General features: G+C 40.5%; 1 protein-coding gene across 2 annotated transcripts in view; it reads left to right on the top strand.

Moving 5' to 3' along the window:
• The window catches only part of NT5DC3 (5'-nucleotidase domain containing 3), an 83,271-nt gene extending 57,772 nt beyond the window's left edge, over positions 1 to 25,499 (top strand). Inside the window, exons 12-15 of one of the 2 annotated variants that reach the window (XM_089651826.1) lie at positions 8,871 to 9,011; positions 15,672 to 15,736; positions 16,471 to 16,763; positions 19,388 to 25,499. In XM_089651826.1, the coding sequence (XP_089507952.1) occupies positions 8,871 to 9,011; positions 15,672 to 15,736; positions 16,471 to 16,732 (468 nt within the window). In that variant the 3' untranslated portion in view covers positions 16,733 to 16,763; positions 19,388 to 25,499. Of the gene's footprint in view, positions 1 to 8,870; positions 9,012 to 15,671; positions 15,737 to 16,470 lie in introns of both variants that reach the window. The other variant, XM_089651825.1, reaches the window with a different exon arrangement.
• Positions 25,500 to 25,726: the final 227 nt, after the last annotated feature.

The raw sequence follows: 25,726 nt of genomic DNA, 5'->3' as shown, positions 1-25,726 counted from the left end.
AGACTAAATCTTGCAATGTCCCTGGGTGCTATAATTGGACCTCAATATCCTAGAGCCACTATGGTCAACAAGAACAAGGTTCAGGCTCATTTGCCGGCTCCAGAATTTCTGCGAGAACTGCAACGATTTTTGCATGCAAATTGGTATCCGAATCCATTCTCCACCATCCAAAACTTATATTTGTCTATTCCCAGGAGAATTTAGGCTATCTTGAATGCCAAAGGCAGTTCAACAACATATTGGGTAACAATTTCGTTCTTTTACCTGGTGTTCCATAATTTTGACCAACTCCTGTACCTCTGGATAAATAGCCGTAACAATACATGAAAGAACACAATGCTGTTTCGATTAGTCAAATGCATACACGCCTCCTTGGTTATTTCATCTGAAAAAATCCGATTTTATGTACATGTATCATTTTTTATTTATTTTTTTGTGAAACTTGCTCTTAGATCGAGCAGTCTGTTTTCCTGAGGCAGCAGAAGCCCTTGGCTGAACTTGGGATAACAGATTAGGAGAGAAGTGCAGGATTTCAAAATGAACATACATACATACATACATACTCTCCTAGGCAGATGCAGCATCATTCCAATGCTGCATCTGTCCCCTGCCTCCTTTGAGACCAAGAATTGAGAGATCAAAGTCCGCTCAGCTCATGATCGCTCAGTTCTCGGTCTTCAGTGAGCAGAAAGTCACTGACCAGCTCAATGCTCTGCACCTCTGGCACTCACTGGAGCGCCAGGCTGTGGTGGGGGCGGGAGTGGCTGGCTTAGGCTCTCAGCCTTTGTGCTAAAAGGCCAAACCAGGTGCAGCTCAGGAATCTGGGTGGATTCGGAGTTCCTGACATTAAAGTAGAGATCCCTCTAGACTCTGGATTGTTGTCAGCCGACAGTGAACTTTAGCCTATCGGCTGATTCTGGGTCACAGGAGTGCACAACTAACTGCACTCGTGTGACCCATAGGAAAAGTAGGGCCAAAGAGCTTCCACCCTACTGATCCTTCAAAGGCTTTAAAAGTGCTTGTAAACCCAATATTGGATTAGAAGGACATTTTCTATGGACCTGCTGCAAAAGTTGTTTTTTTTTTTTTTTTTTCCCCCCTTAAACTTTATAGGCAGCTCAGTGGCCAACAGAAGAAGCACACACCAGGCTGACACCAATTGCAAGGCAGCTGCTTTGCATTAAATAAACATAAAATTAGTGAAGCGCTTCTATCTCATGAATACAATCATGTGTCTCCATAAAGTATAATAGTAAATCAAAGTGACCACGATATATATTAAAAATATGTGAACTCCCTCTAGTGGATAGAAAAAATAATGTCAACCGAAATGACTATAATGGCTACATATCACACATTAAGAACCTAAATATGTAGTGCATAAATCAGATATACTAAACAAAGTATATATACATGAAAACAGAATAATTGGCCACATACAATGGTGTCTAAATCAAACATAACTAATATATGCCATAAGTGAAAAAGACAATATCAAAGGTGAAAAAATATTCCATGCATGTGACTGTGCTTTAAGCTGGAACACACACGTGATCTCCACTTCTAAGTGCAAGTACTCTCCTTCAAATGGCAGCAATGCCTGCTCACCTCCCTTCCTCGACCCACACAGGGCCTCAAAGCAGTTACCACCTCAGTGGTGTATTCCTCTGGCAGACTCCTTAATCCTCCTCCTCTCTTATGCAACTCGTAAAAAGACAAGAAAGCCTTCCATAGTGTAGTAAGTTTTAATAGGCAAAGTAAAAAGTGACAAAGTAAACCACTCACATGCTCCTTTCCATAAACAAGCGTTTTTCCCAGCCTGTGGGTAGATATGCATGCACCTGGGGGAATCCAATATGGCCACTGTGTCCGGACATACGTCACCAGGAAGTAGACAAACCGACGCATTGCGTCACGTGCGTCGTGACTTCATCAGGGTCAGTTACGACGTCAGTTATTCCCATGAGCGCAGGAGGATCCCATACTATTTAGCTGCTTTGCATTGCTAGCCTGCAAGAGGAAGTGCTGTTAATGGCAGGATATTTTAAGTAAGAAGCTTTGTAACATATTTACATAAAATAATTTTCTTATGAAAGTTGTATATAATATATATTTGTTTTGGACATTAAAATGTAATGTTAGTAGGTTTTTAACTGCATTGTGCACACGTCCAGATTTTCAGCATCTTTGGTGTAGTTTAAGAGGATTGCCGTTTAAAATTCCACTTACACCTAAAATCCTCGTTACAGTCACATACAAGCTTGAAATTGTAATGATTGCTACTGCTGCCTGTTTTCACTTTAGAGTTCATTATAGATCAACATTCCTAGTAGTGTTTACATTGTGTTTTAAAGCGGAGTTCCAGTCGCACTGTGACTAAATAAGTCAGCAGCTACAAAAACTGTAGCTGCTGACTTTAAAAAAAAAAAAAAGCCACTCGCCTGTCCCAAGATCCCACGGTGTGTTCCTCCCCGCAGCTCGTTTCACCAGCCGCTTGGTGTTCCAGGCGTCGGTATCTTCAGTGTGGGCACCCGGCTGTGACAATTTGCAGCTTCACAGCCGGTTTCCTGCTTCCTGAATGGTCCCGTAGTCTTCTTGGGCCTGTTGCGTATCTCAGAAGACTACGGGGAGGGAGGGTGGGAGGACAACTTCTCCTAGGCGATCGCAGCGGGAGTGGGTACCTGTCAATTTTGGATACCCGCTCCCCAAAAGTTGGGAAGCGTAGGACCAGTCTTTAAAGCGGAACTTCCCCTTTTGGGTGGAGCTCTGCTTTAACCACTTGACCTCTGTAAGAATTTACCCCTTTATGACCAGGCCATTTTGTTTGCTATTCAGCATTGTGCTACTTTTAACTGGCAATTGCGCAGTCGTGCAACACTTTACACAAATTAAATGTATACAATTTTTGTTTTTACACAAATAGAGCTTTCTTTTTGTGATATTTTATCACCACTAGGTTTTTTTATTATATAAACGAAAAAAGAATTTTGAAAACAACTTGTAATTTTCTACTTTCTGTTATAAAACCTATCCAATAAAAATATTATTCAAAAATGTAGGCTAGCTTGAAAGTTATAGCGTTTACAAACTATGCTCTATATACTGGGATTTACGCAGCTATGGACTCTATACTGTAATGGTGTAATAGCAGTGTGGCAGGCAATCTGGTGGTAACAGACACTGGCTGAGAGTATCACTAGTGACATTTTTTACAGTGATAACCCTGTACACTGACACTAGCTGGGAAGGGGTTAACCTCTAGGTCCAATCAAGGGGTTAACTCTGTCCCTAACCAGTGTATTGTGTGCTGCTTTTACTTACTAATCTGGCTGTTTTTGCTCCCTGATTTTCAGGGAGAAGAAACAGCCATATTGCGGTTCACTGCATACACAGGTTTGTGTGTTTTTTTTTTTTTGTTTTTTTTTTTTTTTTGTAAACACAGGAGTGTGTGACATTGGACACATTTGGACTTGTGCAGTGTCCAATATTGGCATGGGTCAACAGGGGGCATATATGTATGTGACTGTGCCTGTATTTACTGTGAGCAGTCAGCAGGTGGTTAAAAGAGGGGAAAAAAACCACAGCAAAGCTGGATGCTCATTAGTTCTTGTGTGTACACATTTAATTATATAGACAGACACCAGTACAGGTCAGATCACTTACAGTTAAACTGAGTTCTGTTATAATCCTGTTACTTATTGATACCCTGTTGGCAACCACATTGTCTTTATTAAAATATTTATGCAAATCTCAGTCCTATGCTTCACATCTAAGGCATGTTGACCTTTTTTTGTTTTGGTTGTCAAAGCAGTTTTGTATAATATTTTTTTTATGCCTCGTTTACCATGCAACACAAATGTATATCTTTATGAATGTACAATACATTTCTAACCTGACATTCTAGGCAATTCTGTGATAAAAAGAAATGCAATATGATGGTGTATTCCTGTTTGTCATTTATATAAGGTTTTAACCACAGTTCAAAAAAACGTACAAAAAACAGTGGACAAAGTTGCCACATTGATGTCAACAAAGTCAATGTATATTTGAATTATCTGCCAGAATTAGTGTTTGTAAACGGTAATGCTTTTTTCCTTCATGCATTCCCTGCATTAAAGTATACTCCAACTACTTGTACCCCCCACCCCTAAACACTTACCTATCATGATCTAACACTGTCCCATCGGGGGCACGTGGCCTGGTGCATGGAGCCACAGCAGCGTTACTGCTGAGCTCCCGGCCCGGTCCTTGCTATCTGTGACTTTTCCTCCCTCACGGGCTGCTCTACTCACCCCACATGGGGAAGAATCATTTCCGGACCCCCCGGAGAGCCGGCCCGGCGGCAGCATAAGCTGGTTTGTCACCCGATCCAGGGCTGAGGCCTCGGGCGCCCCAGCTATCAAGATGGCGCCGGCACCGCTTCCCTCCTTGTCCCCTGTGGCTACAGGGCATCTGACAGATGAAGGGCAGGTAAGCCCTCGGGTCGGTCCTCCTCTTCCTCCTCTTCCCCTTCCTTCTTCCTCCTCCTTCCTCTTCTTCCTCCTCCTTCTTCCTCTTCCTCTTCCTCTCTCCTCTTCTTCCTCTTCCTCCTTCCTCTTCTTCCTCCTTCCTCTTCCTCCTCCTCCTTACTCTTCTTCCTCCTCCTTACTCTTCTTCCTCCTCCTTACTCTTCTTCCTCCTCCTTACTCTTCTTCCTCCTCCTTACTCTTCTTCCTCCTCCTTACTCTTCTTCCTCCTCCTTACTCTTCTTCCTCCTCCTTACTCTTCTTCCTCCTCCTTACTCTTCCTCTTCCTCCCTTCTTCCTCCTTCCTCTTCCTCCCTTCTTCCTCCTTCCTCTTCCTCCCTTCTTCCTCCTCCTTCTTCCTCCTTCTTCTTCCTTCTTCCTCCTCCTTCTTCCTTCTTCCTCTTCTTCTTCGTCCCGCTGCTGGTTCAGTACCTTGTATTTGTGCCTATTGGTTTTTTTTTTATTAAGGTTCTGAGGCCGTGACTTGTGGCTAATCCCCAGGTATCACCACCGCAGTTTTGCCGTGACGGGCAGGGATGCCTTTGGCCCTAGCCTTAGGGGCTTTGGGCCCTTTCTTGTTTGTTTTATTCACACCCCGTTTTTTGCCATATTTTGTTCATTTTTATTTGTTGGGGGCGGGGGTTTATTTTCTCATGCCTGTTTGAGGGATTATTGAATACGTTTTGTAAGAGGCGGTCGCCCTTATTTGTGGGTGACCTTCCTCGTGTCACTCATGTTACCATTTGCCTGTGGGAGGCCTGGGTTGGGATCAGATACATGCGCCTTTTGATGTTCACCACCTAGGCCGTCAGTGTACTGCATAGTATTACACTGTATGTAATTTTGACAGCTTGCCTGCCTAGTAGTTTCTCTTTCTCCTTTTTTCCTCCTTTTTATATGTTCTTCTTTTTTCAATGTCTCCCCTCTCTCTCTTCTCCCCCCCCCCCCCCCCTCTTTTGGTGTTTCACCTTTTACTACTTTGTTATCCCACAAATAGATATGACTCTGATAACATTTACTTCTATTAATTGTAGGGGATTTAACAATCTGGAGAAGCGGAGCCAGATGCTCTACCATTTCCATAAATGTGGCGCACAGATCATACTACTTCAGGAGACTCATTTTCGTCCGGTGGTATCCAAGTCCTCCGCAATAGTTACTATAATCAGTGGTATCATAGTACTAATCCGCAGACTAGGTCTAGGGGGTGTCGGTAGCCTTTCATCATACCTTCGGCCTGGAGGTCTTGGACTCTTTAATTGACTCAAATGGACGTTACCTTTTCCTTAAATTGAAATACCAAGATTTCGTTTTTACAGTTGCCAACATCTACGCTCCCAACCTTGATCAGGCTCTGTTTCTTACGGAGGTCCTTTCCCAGTTATTTGCTTTTGGGGGTTCCTGTCTCATTTTGGCGGAGGGGACTTCAATGTGGCTCTCTTCAGATTTGGACACTTGAGCGGGTAAATCTTCTCTTTCCTTCTCGACCTTATCTCAACTTAAGTTGCGCTTGCATGATTTACACCTGGTGGATATTTGGTGTATTCAACATCCTTCGGAGCGAAACTATAGCTATTACTCTGCGGCTCATGCATCATACAGTCGTATAGACTATTTGTCTCAGTCTTTGCTAGATTGCCCGACTTCATCCTCTCTTGGTCACTTTTTGTTATCGGACCACGCTCCAATCCATCTTGCGATTCAAGACAGGCCTTCGCCTGTACGTCGTTTTTCGTGGCGCCTGAATGACACCCTACTCAAGGACTCTCTGTATCGCGGAGATGGAGAAGGACTTTGGGACTATCTAGGACTTTGAGAACGCCCTGTGGGTGGGGTGAAACTCATTGACGCACTTTCGGTCTGCCGTCATTCTGGCTCACGTCACTTCCACAAACGTATGTTAGACCCTGTGCTTGCGGTAGAACTTTCCAATGCTCGCAGAGATTTACTCCAACTTTTAGATTCCTCCTTCCTTATTGCGCGAGCCAAAGCACGCAATGCCCATTACTCTCTAGCTAACAAATGTGGCCAACACTTGGCGCGTGTACTACATCCCCGTCCATGCTGTCGTCCGATTCAGTACATCACGGTTCCTGATAATTCTAAACGCTACCACAATAAGGAAATCTGTTCTGCTTTTTAGCGCTATTATTCTCAACTGTATAATCTCTCCTCGGCAAGTCCTGATAGCCCCCCTATTTCCCCCTTGCCGGCTATGTCCCAATATATTGCAGAGACGGCGTTACCTGTCCTTGATGCCCAAGACGCTTTGGATCTAGAGAAGCCCTTCTCGGTTATAGAAGTTCTTTGAGCAATCAGGGCCCTGAAAAATGGTAAGTGCCCTGGTCCAGACGGATTCACCCCTCGCTTTTATAAAACATTCGCTGCTCAATTGGCTCCGCTTCTGGCTCGAGCATTTTAATATCGATGATTCGAATGTCCCTTTGTTAGCCTTTCTTTCCGCTACCATTTTGGTTATCCCTAAGCCGGGTAAAGACCCCTCTCATTGCAGTAGCTACAGTCCAATTTCTCTACTTAACCTGGACGTTAAGCTTTTTGCCAAACTTTTAGCGAATCGTCTGTCCCCTCTTCTCCCAACCCTGATCCATCACGACCAGGTCGGCTTTGTTTAGGGTCGCAAAGCACGGGATAATCCAAAACGATTCATCTTATCTCTTACATCAAACAGCATGGTTTAAAGGCTTGCCTTCTCTCATTTGACGCCGAGAAGGCGTTCGTTCACGTTGTCTAAAATTTAGCTTTGCTCCTAATTACCAAGAATTCAACTACAGGTAAGGTCTAATTATTAACTGTCTGCTGGATACCTGTTTTTTGTTTGATTATAAAAGGGCATTACTTAACAAAGAAGACCCCTTCCCGTTTCATGCTGTCAGCAATGGCACCACATGGAAGAGAAAGGTCTGAGAAAATTTCTTTACACGAGAAAGGTGAAGGCTGCAAGAAGATCAGTAAAGCTTTACTGAACATTCAGAATACTGTAGCAAAAGTGATGCAAAAATTTAACAAAGATGGAACTGCAACCATCTCACAGATACATCCGGGCCATCCACGATAGTTAACACCTTGACAGGAGCATCTTTTGATGAGATGGGTTGAAGAAACTTGCTTTGCAAGTTCAGTGAAGTTAGAAGTAGAAAGCCAAACTGGGGTGATTGTTTCCCGTGACACAATATGGCGTACACTGCAGAGGAATGGCATGCATGGGTGTCCTCAACGAAGGAAGCCTGTCCTAAAGCCCACCTAGAAATTGCTAGGGCCACCTAGAATTTGCTTTGCTGGAAAAGAAGACTACTGGAACTCTGTACTCTGGAGTGATGAGACCAACTTAAAAGTTTTTGGAACCGATGGCTTCAAATCTGTATGGTGTCGCAAAGGTGAAGAGTACAAATAAAAATACATGATGCCTACAATGAAACATGGTGGTGGCAGTGTTCTTCTGTGGGTCTACATGAGTGCTGCTGGTGTTGGGGAGCTGCATTTCATTGATGGTATTATGGATTCAAAGATGTACTGCTCTATATTGAAAGAGAAGATGCTACCATCACTCCGCGCCCTTGGTCGTAGTGCATGTTTCAACATGACAATGATCCAAAACACACATCTAAGGCCACTGTTGCATTTCTGAAGAAGAACCGGGTGAACGTGATTCAGTGGCCAAGTATGTCTCCTGATCTGAACCCAACTGAACACCTATGGGGAATTCTCCATCCAGCACCCAGGCTCTAAAAGAGGTCGTTCTTGAAGAATGGAAAAAGATACATGTTGCAATATGGCGCCAACTTGTTCATTCCATACCTAGAAGACTCTGTGCTGTCTTTACAAATCATGGAGGTCATACAAAATACTAGATTTAGTAGTTTTTTGTTGTGGGGTATATTCAGTTTTACTCAGATCAGTTGATGCATAAATGAAGATTTTGTAATCCAAGTTATATTAACCTTTCCTGTAATGAACTAAACAAGTGTTCTAACACTGTTTTGTACAAATTTTGGAAATTGTTCAAAAGAGGTGTACTCATTTATACTGTGTGTGTGTGTGTGTGTTGTGTTTTTTTTTTTTTTTTTTTTTTACCTTGTTTATTTTGTCTTGTAGGAAAGATTTTCCTTCACTTTGTTCTAATCCCTCTCCACTCTATTCAAAACTGAAAAAAACATTTTGCCTTTAATTACACATTAATATACTCTTGTAGACTATCACGTTTTAACTTTTGTGTATAGCTTAAGTTATGGATACAAAATATTCCTTATTTCAAATTCTGTCTTGAGAAAGGACACAATGTGCAATAAAGTCATCAGGCTATCTCAAATATGAACAGTGTTCTTATTCTCTTGTCTTGCTTAACAGGATTTGACATTGAAGCATGGGTGGAGGACAGGTGCTATTATTCCAGAACTGAAATCAGAGCTCACAATTATGAATACAACAGAGTATATTCAGACGATGGCCTGGCTTCAGGGTTTAACTGGGTTACTTGAACGTATGCAGGTATGTTGGATGAGTAGTATTGAATTAAAAGTGCTTTTATTAACAATCACAGGTGTAACATGCTAAAATCTATTTTTTTTATTTTTTTTTTAAACAGCTGTCCTTTGCAATATTTGTTATGGAAAAGGAAAATTTAAGTTTTATTTCAGAAGCTGACACTTTTTGAAAGGATTTACGTAAAAAGAATTTAAACAGTCAGGTCCATAAATATTGGGACTTTGACACAATTCTAACATTTTTGGCTCTATACACCACCACAATGGATTTGAAATGAAACGATCAAGATGTACTTTAACTGCAGACTGTCAGCTTTAATTTGAGGGTATTTACATCCAAATCAGGTGAACTGGGTAGGAACTACAACAGTTTGCATATGTGCCTCCCACTTGTTAAGGGACCAAAAGTAATGGGACAGAATAATCATAAATCAAACTTTCACTTTTTAATGCTTGGTTGCAGTCAATTACAGCCTGAAGTCTGGAACGCATAGACATCACCAGACACTGGGTTTCATCCCTGGTGATGCTCTGCCAGGCCTCTACTGCAACTATCTTCAGTTCCTGCTTGTTCTTGGGGCATTTTCCCTTCAGTTTTGTTTTCGGCAAGTGGAATGCATGCTCAATCGGATTCAGGTCAGGTGACTGACTTGGCCATTGCATAACATTCCACTTCTTTCCCTTTAAACTCTTTGGTTGCTTTTGCAGTATGCTTTGGGTCATTGTCCATCTGCACTGTGAAGCAGCGTCCAATGAGTTCTGAAGCATTTGGCTGAATATGAGCAGATAATATTGCCCGAAACACTTCAGAATTCATCCTGCTGCTTTTGTCAGCAGTCACATCAATAAATGCAAGAGAACCAGTTCCATTGGCAGCCATACATGCCCACGCCATGACACTAACACCACCATGCTTCACTGATGAGGTGGTATGCTTAGGATCATGAGCAGTTCCTTTCCTTCTCCATACTCTTCTCTTCCCATCACTCTGGTACAAGTTGATCTTGGTCTCATCTGTCCATAGGATGTTGTTCCAGAACTGTGAAGGCTTTTTTAGATGTCATTTGGCAAACTCTAATCTGGCCTTCCTGTGTTTGAGGCTCACCAATGGTTTACATCTTGTGGTGAACCCTCTGTATTCACTCTGGTGAAGTCTTCTCTTGATTGTTGACTTTGACACACATACACCTACCTCCTGGAGAGTGTTCTTGATCTGGCCAACTGTTGTGAAGGGTGTTTTCATCACCAGGGAAAGAATTGTTTTTCGTGGTCTTCCGGGTGTTTTGGTGTTGCTGAGCTCACCGATGCGTTCCTTCTTTTTAAGAATGTTCCAAACAGTTGTTTTGGCCACGCCTAATGTTTTTGCTATCTCTCTGATGGGTTTGTTTTGTTTTTTCAGCCTAATGATGGCTTTCTTCACTGATAGTGACAGCGCTTTGGATCTCATCTTGAGAGTTGACAGCAACAGATTCCAAATGCAAATAGCACACTTGAAATGAACTCTGGACCTTTTATCTGCTCATTGTAATTGGGATAATGAGGGAATAACACACACCTGGCCATGGAACAGCTGAGAAGCCAATTGTCCCTTAACAAGTGGGAGGCACATATGCAAACTGTTGTAATTCCTACACCATTCACCTGATTTTGGATGTAAATACCTTCAAATTAAAGCTGACAGTCTGCAGTTAAAGCACATCTTGTTTGTTTCATTTCAAATCAATTGTGGTGGTGTATAGAGCCAAAAATGTTAGAATTGTGTCGATGTCCCAATATTTATGGACCTGACTGTATATAATTCTGATTATGAAAAACAATACAAATATCTTTGTTTTGTTTAGCTGGGTGTTAATCATACTTATGGGTCAGAAGCTAACCTTCCATATTCCTGCAATGATGTAATATTTCTGAATTGAACACTGCTGCCCCAGGATGCAGATCTTGTTATTACCCATGGTTGAATAACTGTAGAGCATTAATGGAAATCTCTACCAAGAAACTATGTAGGCTGCCATTGCTGGCCATCGCTATAGAATTTGTCAGCTGCCTAATTGTTATGCTGGTCCAGAAGATTCAGTACTTTCTAAGGGCTTGTTCAGATGTTCGGCAGGCCTTCCCACCCCTCTGAAAAGCTATCCATGGTGGATCACTTCTTCAGAGGGCATTTGACAGATATGTTGCCTCCTCACCATCTGTTTTAACTTTGCATTGCACACAGCTGCAGGGTGGCAGTACCACTGCTGAATGCGACAGTGGGTTTAATTTTTCCTGCGGTCATATGTGTTTGTTTAGGTTGGCTGGGGGGGGGGGGGTTGGGACAGTAAAACTCAGACGCTTTTTACTATTTCCTGGCTTCCCATGTGAACGAGCCTTGGGTCACTGACCAGAAACAAACATGCAAAATGGGGGTTGTCCCTGCACAACTAGTGACTTGAGTAATCCCATAATACAATACAGGTCTTCTTTTAGTTTACCATGCTATAACTTAGCAATACTATCAGTAATGTAGGCAGGAGAAGTTGTTCAGTTTTCTGCTGTCAGTCTTAGCAACAATCGTGGTGAAATATGTTGCACCTGTGGTCGGGAAGTTGTGCCTTTTTTTTTTTTTTTTTTTTTGATTTGTAGCCAAGTTTTGCTCCCATTATGGAGAGTGCTGATAGACGCATGCTTGGACTGTGCATATTATTGCGCTTGATGACTGTGCCAGCTTTGGTTAGCTGCATATTTGTAGGATTATTTGAGAAGAGGCTTAGCAAGTCTATTTTTGTCTTTCATTATTTAGCTATAGATCTGGTGGCTTGGAAGGCTGTAACATTGGTGATACAGGATACACAATAGACCTTGCACATAAATATGTTAGGAATGACAGCACAGAACAAATGGAGACGGAGGTTAAAGACATATATTTGTAAGGCCACCTGGGTAATTCCAATTTAATTTATCAACTGTGCTTTCCTAAATTTATACTTGAGAAATGGATTTTAGTCTGTGTGAATTTAGAATCCGTGTAAATGTTCCATGTTATCAGAGTGTGTGTTTTGGGTTGACTGTTGCATTCAGTTTTAGATTGTTTTGCTTGCAGTGTGCCACATTAACCCTTTCACTGCTAGATCTACAGCACTGCTTCCATCAGTCTAGGTCCATACGGCATACGAACCTACATTCCTCCTCTGCTATATAAGCTCATGGTCCCTTCAATGACCATGAACTTATAGCAGAAATGTTCAGCAGACCCTGCTAAACAAATCAATAGCTCTGATTAGCAGCTAACAAGTCACTGATCAGAGCTAGTTACCTAAAATGACCCACCCACCGCCGATGTCACCTGCTGCCTCTTCCCCTCCTGCATTCCTCTGGCTGCCCCCCCCTAGTGTTTACCAACCCCATTTATTTCCTGAATGAACAAAGTGATCAGTAGTTATCACTCTGTTCACTCATCCCTAGCACATGGTAAACTGTCAGTTTGTGAATGAATAGGATGGAGTCTTTATGCAGACTCCTATCCCACTCATTACAGTGCAGCACAGGTTTCAGAGAAAGTCTTCAGTCCCTTGCTCTGTATCTAAAAAGAGACATTAGGCACTGGTTAGACTCCATAAGATCTCTCCACCCCCCCCCCCCCAAAAAAAAACAAAAACAAAAAAATTAAATTTTAAAATTATTACGTGCGACTAAATCTCTTACTGCTGAAGCCTGATCCACGTTAAATTCAAGCTCCAGAGGCTATTAACAGGTGGTGACAAAACGATTCAATGCTTCCTCACTACCTGTTTTAACCCCATTTTTTTTCTGATAAATGCATTGCACGCAGTTGCAGGGCCTTTGTGGCACTTTCTCATACTTGAATGTGTAGTGTTTGGAAGGCAGCATCACTACAAGTCAGGTCAACTGCTGCGGACGTAAAGCGAGGCATTTAACCACTTCCTGTCCAGCGATATACTGGTACGTCTTTGGACTTTCGATGTTTATACCTCTGCAGGCATCACACTGGTACAGTTTTTTTTTTTTTTAGAGCCGGCGGTTGGCTCTCTTGTAATAGTAATCAAAGTGGCTTCCCATCCAGGTAGAGAAGGGATTTGGGGTCTTATAGATCCCAGATCTCTCCCTAAATAGTAGCTGTCACAAGGATGTTACGTTGCTTGTGGCAGCAATAACCGTGATTAAAAAAAAAATTTAAAGGGTCCCCCATCCTCCTGTGCTCATGCTCAAAGGCGAATGTGCGCATCGGTCCCACAAGCACGCAAACAGCGAATGACTAACATCAGATTATGGACAGTAATTGTAGCACCAGACCTCCTCTGTAAATCTTAAGTGGTAACCTGTAAATGCTTTTAACGTGTCGCCTATGGATTGTAAAATTTACATTTGGTGCCATTACACGGGCATGTGCAATTTTAAAGCGTGACACGTTTGGTATCTATTTACACGGTGTAACATCTTATATTTTACAAAAGAAAAATGGGTTTTGTATTTTTTTTCAATAAAAATTAATATCCTTTTTTTTTTTTTTTTTTCTCCATAAAATTGTGTTTGAAAAACTGCTGCGCAAATACCGAGTGACATAAAAAATTTCAAAACCCAGCAATTTAATCTCTAGGGCCTTTTGCTTTAAAAAAAATACATAATGTTTGGGGGTTCGAAGTAATTTTCTAGCAAAAAAAACTGATTGTTGGCTGTGAACAAAGTGCCAGAGATGGTGGACTGGAGGTTAAACACCCCCCTCTACTGCTTATGGCTGCTTACGGAGCTTTATTTACTAAAGAAGGTTCACTAAGAGAGCCTAATGTTAGAAGCTGATTGGCTACCATGCACAGGTGCATGAGATTCTGAGTGAACCAGCTTTAGTAAATCTCCCCCACTGTTTATGCATGTGTAGGTGTTTGACCCCAAACACAGACACAAATAGAACTGCCTGGACAGGGATACACAACACCTGTGTAGGTAAACACGACCCGTCATAGGCGTACGCTTTAGTGTACCCCATGTGAACGAAGCCTTAGGAATGTAGCAAGAGTTTTGTAAGTTATGCTGTGTTTGTGAGTGTGATTAGGGAGTTTAGTGTGGGTTTTTTTTTTTTTTTTTTTTTGTAAAAATAGTGATTTGAAAACATTGGTGCAAATATTGCATGAAAAATCAGAAGAACCTTCTTTTTATTCCACTGGTCATATGCTTTCAGAAAATATATGGTTTGGGGGTCTTTTACAAAACTCTGAAAGCTGTAAGGAAAAAAATGAACACCTCCCAGATTTTTAGAGAAGTTTGCATATGTTTGATTTTCACCATTTTGCACAAAGACGCAATTTAAAATTTACAAATATTTGTTATTAACTCAACATAGGTTAAGCTTTTATATTTAGTAGGAATTTAGCAGGCGTTTTGTACAATTTGCTGTTTTTATTTTTCTGTTAATGATTTTATTGTACTTTAGCAAAGCTATATTGTTTGATAAACATTCGTGCAAATATCGTGGGGTCTTAAAAATCAGTAGCAGTTTCTTCTTCTTTTTTTTTTCTATTCTACTAGTCATGTGCTTTCAGAAAATATATGGTTTGGGGGGCCTTTTCTAAACTCTAAAAAAATCTGGAGGATTTCACTTACAGCTTTCAAAGAAATTTGGATATTTACGTTCTGGCGTATGTTTGTTTAATTTGTCACCGTTTCACAAAAAGGTGCAATTTTTAAAATTAACAAATATTTGTTATTTATTATCTCAATATAGGTTAAAGTGTTACTAAACCCAGGACCCTGCATTCACAATATCTGGTCATCCACAGTACACACAATATGGAAGTGCAATTATTTTAGTAAATATAAACTGCTAAATACCTTTTTCTCATCAAAAGTTAGAAGTCAAAAGACTGCTCTGTGTCCAGCCCAGCACTAGCTAAAGCTTGTAGGAGGAGCTTTCTTTCTGCTCTTGGAGGATGAAAATCCCCTGTATTCTGTGTGGACAGTGATGATTGGCCCTGTGCTAATCACATGCACTCTCCCAGGAAAAAAAAATCTCTCTAACAATACTCACCAAACTGAGCATGTGCATGCCTATGGTTCAGTCTGGAGAGAAGAGGTAGTCACTTGAAAAAGGGGAGGATCAGAGAAAAAAGGATCAAACAGCCTTTTTACACTATGCAGAGGATTAACCCCTTAGGTTCCACAATGAGTATAACAAGCATGCTTTACTGCATATACAGGCTGATTTTACTGTTGTGGGTTTAGTAACACCTTAAGCGTTTTATATTTAGCAGGGATTTTGTAAAATGTGCTGTGTTTTTATCTGCTAATAATGATTTTAGTGCATTTTCAACTAAAATATTGCTTTGATTGCGCTAATATGGGGCCTTAACCAGTAACACCTTTTTATTTTACTGGTCATGTGCTTTCAGAAAATATATGGTTTGGGGGGTCTTTTACAAGCTCTGAAAGCTGTAAGGGAAAAATAAAAAAGCAATGGAAAATTTGCACAAATGGTCCAGCCAGCTGAGTTTAAAAGTGGAGTGCTGGGAGTATCACATGGATATTCTTTATACAATATGCTGTACAGTACAAACATAGCTCCACATTCTACTCTCCTCTTTATATCATGTATTCCATCCTCTCTTATGTTCATTTAGTACATTGTGGATTATGGTGTTCAAAAGTGTTTCTTTTTTTTTTTTTTTTACAGGTATACAGAGATGCTGAGTCACAGATGATATTGCAAGACTGGATAAAAGAGAGACAAGAAATGAGGTCTGTATTTAACTTAATCATTTATCTGTAACCTTAGGGGTTCATAGACATTTTTCAGTGACTTTGGTTAATGATTTGTAGATCTATTTGGACTCCAAAGATGATTATTTTTAGAAGAATGTATGCTGGTAATTGTGGCTCCCTAATAATTGTTTACATGTTTATTTTGGTACTGACCTGTAACTTCTGCACTTCTACATTAAAGGGTAACTCCACTTTTGTGGGAGGAAAAATTGGCAAATAAAAAAAAGATATAATGGCATATACAATTGCGACGCAATTTTCTCTATAATGCAATATGGCTACCTGGAGGCTTTCTGTACCCAGATGGTGTACAGAATGCCCCCCAAATATCATTTCCTGCTTGTGTGATTGGCTCACTGATTTTCCCAGTAGTCTGCACTAAGATAGAAAGAAAGCAGATTTTGGGCATCCGCTGCAAACTCCAAAAGGGAAATCATGTCTAAAGAGATTCAGACCCTGCCAATTTCCTGATTAGAACCCTGCAGGTGTAGCAGCTGACTGGTCATTCTAAAACTACTTCTATACAGATTCACTTTGCACATAGACATATTCCTTCAGAATACCAAAAGGTAGGAATCTGCAACTGAAAGTGTTTTTGTTAAAATCCCTGCACTGTACATAGATCAGCAAAAGTGGAGTTACCCTTTAAGGAAAGGTGGTTGAAAAACATCACCTCTGCTATGTCTGACTTTTGTGTTTCTGTACTATAGGGACATGGCGAGGAAAATTTTTAACCCTCGCTTTGGAAGTATATTCAGGACGGATCATAATCCAACCTATTTTCTGAGACGGCTGGCACGTTTCGCTGATATCTACATGGAATCTCTTAGCTGTTTACTGAACTATGATCTGCATCACACTTTCTATCCAAAGAGGACTCCTCTTCAACATGAAGTTCCGATGTGGTCCGAGCAGCAGTATTCTGGAACATTTGGTATCCCATTCTTGCAGGAAATTGCCCAACTTAAATGATTCTCCTTTGTCACTCTCACGTTCTGCATTGGTATGGCTAATGTGGATGATGAACTTTTCATAGACTATTGCTTATAGTAGTTTCATGTGGATCATTGTTTGCAAATGTGTTTTGCAAAATACTACATATCTTCAGAACTGAAGATGATTGCTGGGGGACACAGCTTTATTTTTAAAGATGTTTGAGCCTTTAAAAAGTCGATTTTAGACACTATTAAGAATGTTTGTGTTTATTTTCATGAAGCAGCTACTTTTATGAATATAGTTGATCCAGTACAATGAAGTATGGATGCCCATATATTGGTTTCTAAAATACACCTTATTTTATGAGTCTAACCGTTTCCTTTTTTAAAATGTAACTGGTGAAATGGTTTTATCCTTTTTAGCGCTAGAACAAATTCTGTCCCCACCTAAAAAAGACAGGTGCACAAAATGTAGGCTTTCATTTAAATGTAAACCCTAGTAAACAAACATATTTCCCTTACTTTATGTTAAAAAACATGTAAAATAAAAATACCAGGGCATTATAAACACCCCTGACATGACCTCTTCTTGGAAAATGCACACCCTCAAGGGGTGGATCTTATTTTTTTGCCGTAGTTAGTCAACAAATCCTCCTTTTGCCTTCCTCCCTTGTGAGAGGATGGAGCAGGTTCTCTTGTGTAAACAGCACTACTCCTTACATTTGTGATTGCTGTGGGTGCCTATCACATCAATCAAAAGGCACAGAGTCCCTCTGATTGTCTCAGTGCCATTTTGCTTATGTTGTCTGCTGTCTGACAGTGGCAGTTGCAGTATGGTGCATGCGCCAACATAAAAAAGGCAGTTTTTGAATGGCCTGTCAGAATAACCACTCCCCCTAACAGTCGTTTTACTACAATGGCTGAGAATGGGTTGGTTAAGATTGCAGTTGCTCACCTCTCCATTTGAAAATGCTATTTTTGCATGGCTGTCATACCTGTTTCTTCAGTACACTGAGTAGCAGTCACAGACTTTAATCTGGCATTTCTAATCTTGTTCCAGGTAATTTACTGAAAGTACTGAAGCCAATGGATTGGCCAAACATCAACTATCATTTTTAGAAGAGTGTCATTGCAGGTGTACCTAAAGAATATATTACCCCAGCATTTCATATTTCTGTTATGTCTGTTGTACCATGTACTTGATAAGTATCCTGCTCTTTCTGTATTTCCTCCTTTGTGTGAAATACTTGGTGATCCTGTCAGTCCTCCTGCTTTCCTATTTCACACTGACCACACTAGGCAGGGAAGCACATTCTTCCTAGTGTGGTTAGTTTTATGGCTGTGCTGGAAGATTAATCTAGCTGTCTTCCAAGTCCCTTATGCACCTGAGAACCGAGATTATGTGATCACTTAAAAAAAAATATATATATACTTTCTTCTTTTATATCTATATAAACAAATGTTTTGCATTTCACTTCTATTTGAAACTGAATGGGTTGCTTTACAAGGTGAGGGTTGTACTGTATTTTCCGGCGTAGAGGACAACTTTTTATACTTAAAAACATACCCCAAAAAGCGGGGGGTCGTCTTGTACGTGGGGTATACAATGTAAACCTTTAGTTTGTTTGGGCCAAGCTCTCTCAAAACGAATGTCCCTAATCTGTCAACCCACTGGATGTGCGGTAATACTTTGGCTACATACAGTATACTGTGCTAAGCCAATCATGGCAAGCGATGTATTCGATTAATGAATACAAAGCCTGCTCAGATTGGCTGAGGTTGTGACATCATCAGCCCGCCTCTGACTCATTAATAGAATACATCACTCGCCGTGATTGGCTCAGCGCGGTATACTGTATGTAGCCAAAGCTACCGTACATACAGTATTACCGCAGATCCAATGGGCTGACAGATTAGTGGGTGTATATTTAATCAAATCTAATGTTTATTCAAATCTGATGTTTTTAAATGGTGTTGCCTCGGAAGGGGGGTAGTCTTATATGGCGAGTATAGCCCAAAACCTGTTTTAACTAGAAAATTAGTGGGTCTTCTTACATACCCAGTCGCCTTATATGCCGGCAAATACGGTACTTAAACTTTTGATATATCTGTCACATAGAGAATGCATTGTTTTCAGTGAGTCTAGATGGAATGTAGAGTTGTACTAGAAAGCCAGAAAGCATAGTGATTGCTTATGTAATGAACAAATATAGCTGTTCCGATGTACAAGTATAACCATAATCTATATAAGATTTACAACAAGCTGATTAAAAAAAGACTGTACATTCCCTTTTAGAGGAAACCTGTAATGATTGATTTATTTCAGGTACTTATATAGTGCCGTCAATTTACGCGGCGTTTTACATATATATCAGAAAGGCCAGCAGGGATGGCTTTGCTTATTTCTAATATGCAAGGTACTTGGCTGTCTTTTGGTTTCAATACTTCTGAATTTATTTCAGATCAATGACTTGAGTCACTGAAGATTTCTGATCAGGAAAATCATAAATAAGTCAGCGCTCTTATCCGCATATATATCACTGGGCAGTGATTCAAATTACTGAAGCACTTGGACCAGCATGATAGCCAGGTAGCCTGTATATTTTCAGAAGGCATATTTAACAAATGTAACTACTCATATTGAAACCTTCCACAAATTTCAAACAAAGTTGTGTCCTGTTTTATTCTTTAGGGGTCCATCAAAGCCTGCGGTGTGGACACAGAGCTTCACACCATGCTTGAGTTCAGCACAGCTCAATTTCACGGCTTAGGCATGTGCAATATAAAGTGCATACTGATTTCCTGTGTGCAGATTACCTGTGAAAACAAGAACTCTGCTGAGACTGATCCTCCACCTTCTTACATGTTCTGACTTCCCTTCCCTGTTTAATAGTCTTCTTTCATGTAACTGAAGTGTGTGTGTTTTTGGGTCTGGTGATGTTAATATGTACATAAATATTTTTTTATGTTCGCTTGCATTATCTTAAATTATATTTGTTTACATATTGTGTTATTTTATGGTGCAGTAAAATGTGGATGGTTTTTAATGAAAAGCTTTTGTTTTAAATATTCAATTTTAACATTTTATTACAATTACAACATGTGGACTTTTGTAAGTGTGATTGATGGGTATTGCAAATGTTATTTACTGTAATCTACACTTTTGCTTTATTTCACTTTTTATAGTACAGTTTAGAAAATTATGTGTACTTGCTTAATCTGCATCCTTAAATCATGAATGTAAGGACTGAATTACACATGAATTTGTATGATGACTTGTTTAATTTTGTTGACCTGCTCTTGTGTTTAAAGAAGACATCTCTTCTCTATCCACTATCACATAGAGCTGTATCAGAACAAACATAGCATGCAAACTACACCATTATAACACAGAGTTTTTTAGGCAGATATAAATATTCCTGATTATTCGTTGGAAGCACAGGCTGTCCTGTCCAGTCTCTAAGACCACTCACTGGCATTAGAGGCATTTTCCAGGATGCCCCACTGGTCACATTAGTGCACTACATTAGACTAGAATGTAAAAACACATAAAAATATATATACTAGCTGTTGGCCATTTCCCAAAAGACCAATCCAGTTCTGGCCGCCTTCTGGATATTCCCAGTAGTGCAGTCATGATGCATTGTAAACAGTATGATGGTGGCTGCAAAGCACTACGAAGAATATTCTGACAGCCCAATAGCAGCAGTGCTGGAGGTGGACCATTATCATGGAGTGACCACCCACACTAAATGTTCTCTAAAATATACACTATATGAGCAAAAGTTTATGAACACCTGATAATCCCACATAATACAGTATATGGCAAAACTTGTGACACCCCCTCTTAATTATTGATTGCAGGGGTTTCCAATGAAGGTTCTTATTAATGTTACAGTTTTACGATGTGACTGTACCCAGAAGTAAGGTCCAAAATGATATAGCTTGATGAGATTGGTGTGGAAGAACCTGAGTTGCCTACAGAGCCTTGACCTCAACCCTATTGAAAATCTTTGGGATATACTCAAATTGCTATTGCGTGCCAGACCTTCTCATTCAGTGTCAGTACTAGACCTCACAAATGCTCATTTTAGGAAGTGGGCCAAATTCCCACAGACACTTTCCAGTGGAACCTGTTATAGCCCCAAAGTGTTGTTCAGTTGTGTATCAATGCTCATGGTTTTGAAATGGCTTATTTAACAAACTCGTATAATGTAGGTGTGATGGTCAGGTGTCCACAAACTTTTGATTGTATAGTCTATATGCAGCGCTCTCCCTCATGATGCAGGAACTAGTAAAAGCGGTACGTAAACCCTGACAGCAGCATATCTGACATCACCAAACTATATGTAACTTGTATGGAGTTGTGGAGAACTTCAGATGTGTGTGCACCCAGAATCTGTGGGGGGCTTTAAATATAGCATTGATTCGTAAAGGAGCAATGATGGCGGTAACTTTTAGCAGTCTCATGTAACTTGTCCACAATCTTACACCCTTTTGTAGGATTATAGCTTGTTATAATATTCAACACTTTGGTAATATCAGGGGCCACAACTGAGGTCCTGTATGTCTAGCAATTTGAGCACTACTGTTTTAGGCTGTGAGAAACCAATTTAATATGTCTTTACAGGGGGACACAAAACTATTTTGTTTAACACAGTGCACTACATATGAACATGGGCTCCCTGCTGCACTGTATACATTATATCGGGGGTCAGCAACCCATAGATCGCGATCTGCCATTAGATCATGGCTAGGTGACTGGTAGATCGCAGTCTGGGCTAGCTGACACGCCATCCCAGATCATCAGAGTGCAATGCAGAGGGACTACTGGTAAAGTTGGAGCTGTACGAATGAGTAAGAGCCACATAAGCCGATGCCTAATCTGTAGTTCTGGCTCCTGTCCCATGCGGAGTGATACCAACTGCACTTGACCTTTTTATCCCTTTTAGTGGTCTCCAGAGTGGTGTGAAGCAGTAGACTGGCCATAGTAGTCTAGGAATACTTTCACACTGATATGCTGCGGTTTACCCACACCTCGAGTACAGTGCAGGGTTTCCTATGGTTTTGCTGTGCATAGCAATATCCTGTGGGTTTGGGGCACTTTCTGAAAGTGCACCAAAACTTGTGAAATAGAGGTCTATGGCAAAGCCCAGCTAACACAGGAAAGTCGCAGATTCACTGCGCTACACCCGCGCTGCACAGTAATGGTTAATTTACATTTGCAGTTTGGGGGTGGTAAAACCCCATAGTTGAGATGTGTTTTTACCACCCCGCCCCAAGCACACACCCTTTAGCTGAAGTTGCCAGGGATGTACACTTGTTGCAGGCGCAGCAGGAGTTATATGCCCTGTCATGGTCGGTGGGTGTAGCACCTGCCAAGCATAACCCATTCAAGTGAATGAGGCCGCTCTGCAAGCGCCATGCAACTTTGTGCAGTACGGCAAACAAGGGGTTAGAGCAGGCACCGTTGTGTTGCTTTCTCATCACTTGCTTTAACGTCGTGGACCCTTCAGAAACATGCTGTTGAGGAGGGGTTTTAGAGTGGTGCCATTTACTTGAATGGGTCTTGATTGGCAGGTGGTAGCACCCACCAAAAGCAACATGGGCTTTAATTCCTGCTTTGGTATGTGTATACCTTTTGGCTGCTGAATGGAAAAACACTCTCTGACTGCAGGGTTTTTCCACCCCCCAACTTTACATGTAAACAAGCCCTAAGTGTGCTGCTACCGAATGCAACGAAGGGTTCATTCACAAGTGCAGCAGGCACTACTGCTTTTTCTGAAAAGCGATCCAAGTGTGTTTAACAGGTGGTGAAGAGGTGATATGTTGCCTCCTCACCACCTGATTTAAAGCTATAATTCCCATGCAATGCGTGTGATTGCGACAAGGTAGTATGGCAATTGGAGGTTTAAATCAGGTGTGCGGAGGTGACACTGGCCAACACTTTTCCCTATGATCTTTGACTTTTCCCATGTTGTTCAGGTAGACCTCCACTTCTTTAAGGTTGCCTACAATGGATATAAAAAGTCTGCACACCCCTGTTAAAATGTCAGGTTTATGTGATGTAAAAAAATTAGACAAAGATGAATCATTTCAGAAATTTTTCTGCCTTTAATGTGACCTATAAACTGTACAACTTAGTTGGACAACAAACTGAAATGCTGTAGGTGGAGGGAAGTAAAAATAAAAAAAATGATTGCATAAGTGTGCACACCCTTAAACTAATACTTTGTTGAAGCACCTTTTGATTTGATTCCAGCACTCAGTCTTTTTGGGTATGAGTCTTAGCATGGCACATCTTGACTTGGCAATATTGCCCACTCTTCCTTGCGAAAACACTCCAAATCTGTCAGATTGTGAGGGCATCTCCTGTGCACAGCCCTCTTCAGATTACCTCACAGATTTTTGATCAGATTCAGGTCTGGGCTCTGGCTGGGCCATTCCAAAATTTTAATCTTCTGGTGAAGCCATTCCTTTTGTTGATTTGGATGTATGCTTTGGGTCGTTGTCATGCTGAAAAATGAAGCTCCTCTTCATGTTCAGCTTTCTAGCAGAAGCCTGAAGGTTGTGTGCCAATATTGACTGGTATTTGGAACTGTTCATAATTCCCTCTACCTTGAAGGCCCGAGTTCCAGCTGAAGAAAAACAGCCCCAAAGCATGATGCTGCCACCACCATGCTTCACTGTGGGTATGGTGTTCTTTTGGTGATGCGCAGTGTTGTTTTTACGCCAAACATATCTTTTGGAATAATGGCCAAAAAGTTCAACCTTTGTTTTGTCAGACCATAACACATTTTCTCACATGCTTTTGGGAGATTTCAGATGTGTTTTTTGCAAAATTTAGCAGGGCTTTTGTTTTTCTTCGTAAGAAAAGGCTTCCATCTTGCCACTCTACCCCATAGCCCAGACATATGAAAAATAGATTGTTGTCACATGTACCACACAACCAGCACTTGCCAGATATTCCTGCAGCTCCTTTAATGTTCCTGTAGCCTCTTGGCAGCCTCCCAGACCGGTTTTCTAGTTTTTTTTTTTTTCATCAATTTTGGAGGGACGTCCAGTTCTTGGTAATGTCACTGTTGTGCCTTATTTTCTCCACTTGATGACTGTCTTCACTTTGTTCCATGGTATATCTAATGTTTTGGAAATTCTCCTGACTGATACCTTTTGACAATGAGATCCCTCTGATGCTTTGGAAGCTCTCTGCGGACCATTTGCTGTAGGATGCGACTAAGAAAATGTCAGGAAAGACTTACTAGAACAGCTGACCATTTTATTGGGGGTTCATCAGAGGCACTTTAAATGATGGCAGGTGTGTACTGACTCCTATTTAACATGAATTTGAATGTGATTGCTTATTTCTGAACACGGCTACATCCCAGGTTGTAAGAGGGTGTGCACACTTATGCAACCACATTTTAGTTTTTTACGTTTTACTCCCCCCCCCCCCCCCCCAAGATTTCAGTTGTTTTTCAATTGAGCTGTATAGTTAATAGGTCACATTAAAGGTGGAAAAAGTTCTGAAATGATTTTGCTTTGTCTAATTTTTTTACATCACTGAAACCAAACATTGTAACTGGTGTGTAGACTTTCTATATCCACTGTACACCTGCATTAATTAATACAAAACTACTGTATACGTCAGCATGTGTGTCCATTAAAAACACTATCCTATTTCCCTACTGATACCTTTAACAGCCATATCCGTCAGGCAAATGAAACCAAAGTAAGTTTCACTTTTTGAAGACCAAGTACTCATGTCACGTTCTTGGGTACTGGGTTGTACAGGCACTTATAGAAGATAATCGGATAGTTCATGTATTTTGTCTTCACATTCTTGATGTTTTATAGTTGACCGTTTTATCAATAAATTTAGTGTGCCACAGAAATGACATTTTGAGGCAATGTTTCTTAAGGAGACGCTGCATCCCTCCTTTTAGAGATTTTTGCAGTACTTTTCTACATAGTGACCTTTGTTATCTACCAATATTTTTTTAATGTGCACTATTTTAACAATGTATTCAAATGGGTTTTGCATTTTAAAACAGACCCTTGGACTCCAGATGGAACCAAGGTGAAGGAGTCCTTTCCTCCCTCCATTGCCCTAATCTGCACAGGAGAGGACAAAGAGCCATATATTCAGATCTCACCTGGAATTACAGAAGGTTGAATATAGCAATAATAGGGGTCTTGGTGCACAGCTTAAGATATTTGGAATAAGTGACCCATAGTAATTATTGGGAAGGGAGAATGAAAGGGTCCCTCCACTATACTGCACAGACAGGTCCATGTTCTTCATAAGTGAAAACCCCTTTTTATTTACTTGACAGATCATTTGTTGTATGATGTTGTGAAGAGTAAATAAGTACAGAACATCTGATATCTGTAGAATGTTTACATGGAGTATAATTAAGATAATGGTGTTGAACACTCGTAGCTTTGAAATGCATATGATATACCATTTGCACAATGTCCTTTTAGTGTATAAAACAAGTGCACTATAATCACTATAGCTGTAATTCTGCATTTTTAGTGATTTGCCTTATTGTACATTTTATATTTAGTTGTAAGAAGTGTGGTACCTTTAGTGGCTATCTTCAAATAATCCATGAAGTTGTGCTTCCAGTTAATCAAAATTCACACCTGATTTATATTTGCCTATTAGAAACACTGCTATAAAATAATGAATGTATTTCAGTCAGTGTTTTAAATGATGAATGTATTTACAATTAGTGCTGAAGTTTTAGTGAAAGTTGTACAGAATTATTTAAAACCATAATAAATTTCTGCTTAGATTTCAATTGTGTGCTTTGTTTTTTGTTTTTTTGTTTTTTCCTCACTCATTTGATGAGACCATAACAAACCCATTAAGAATATGTTGCCCAAATTAAAACGTTTATCAAGCTTTACACCATGCTGAGCTTGTGTCTGGAAGGATATGCCCAGCTTGGCAGTCTTCCACTTATGTTTTATAAACTTGTAAATGAGAATTTTCTCGAGAGAATAATATAGGCTGAAATTGCTGATA

Source organism: Staurois parvus, unplaced genomic scaffold, assembly GCF_062004578.1.
Source record: "Staurois parvus isolate SC_StPar_1 unplaced genomic scaffold, SC_StPar_1.0 ptg000025l, whole genome shotgun sequence".
Classification (NCBI taxonomy): Eukaryota; Metazoa; Chordata; class Amphibia; order Anura; family Ranidae; genus Staurois; species Staurois parvus.
This window is presented reverse-complemented; position numbering and strand designations above follow the sequence as displayed.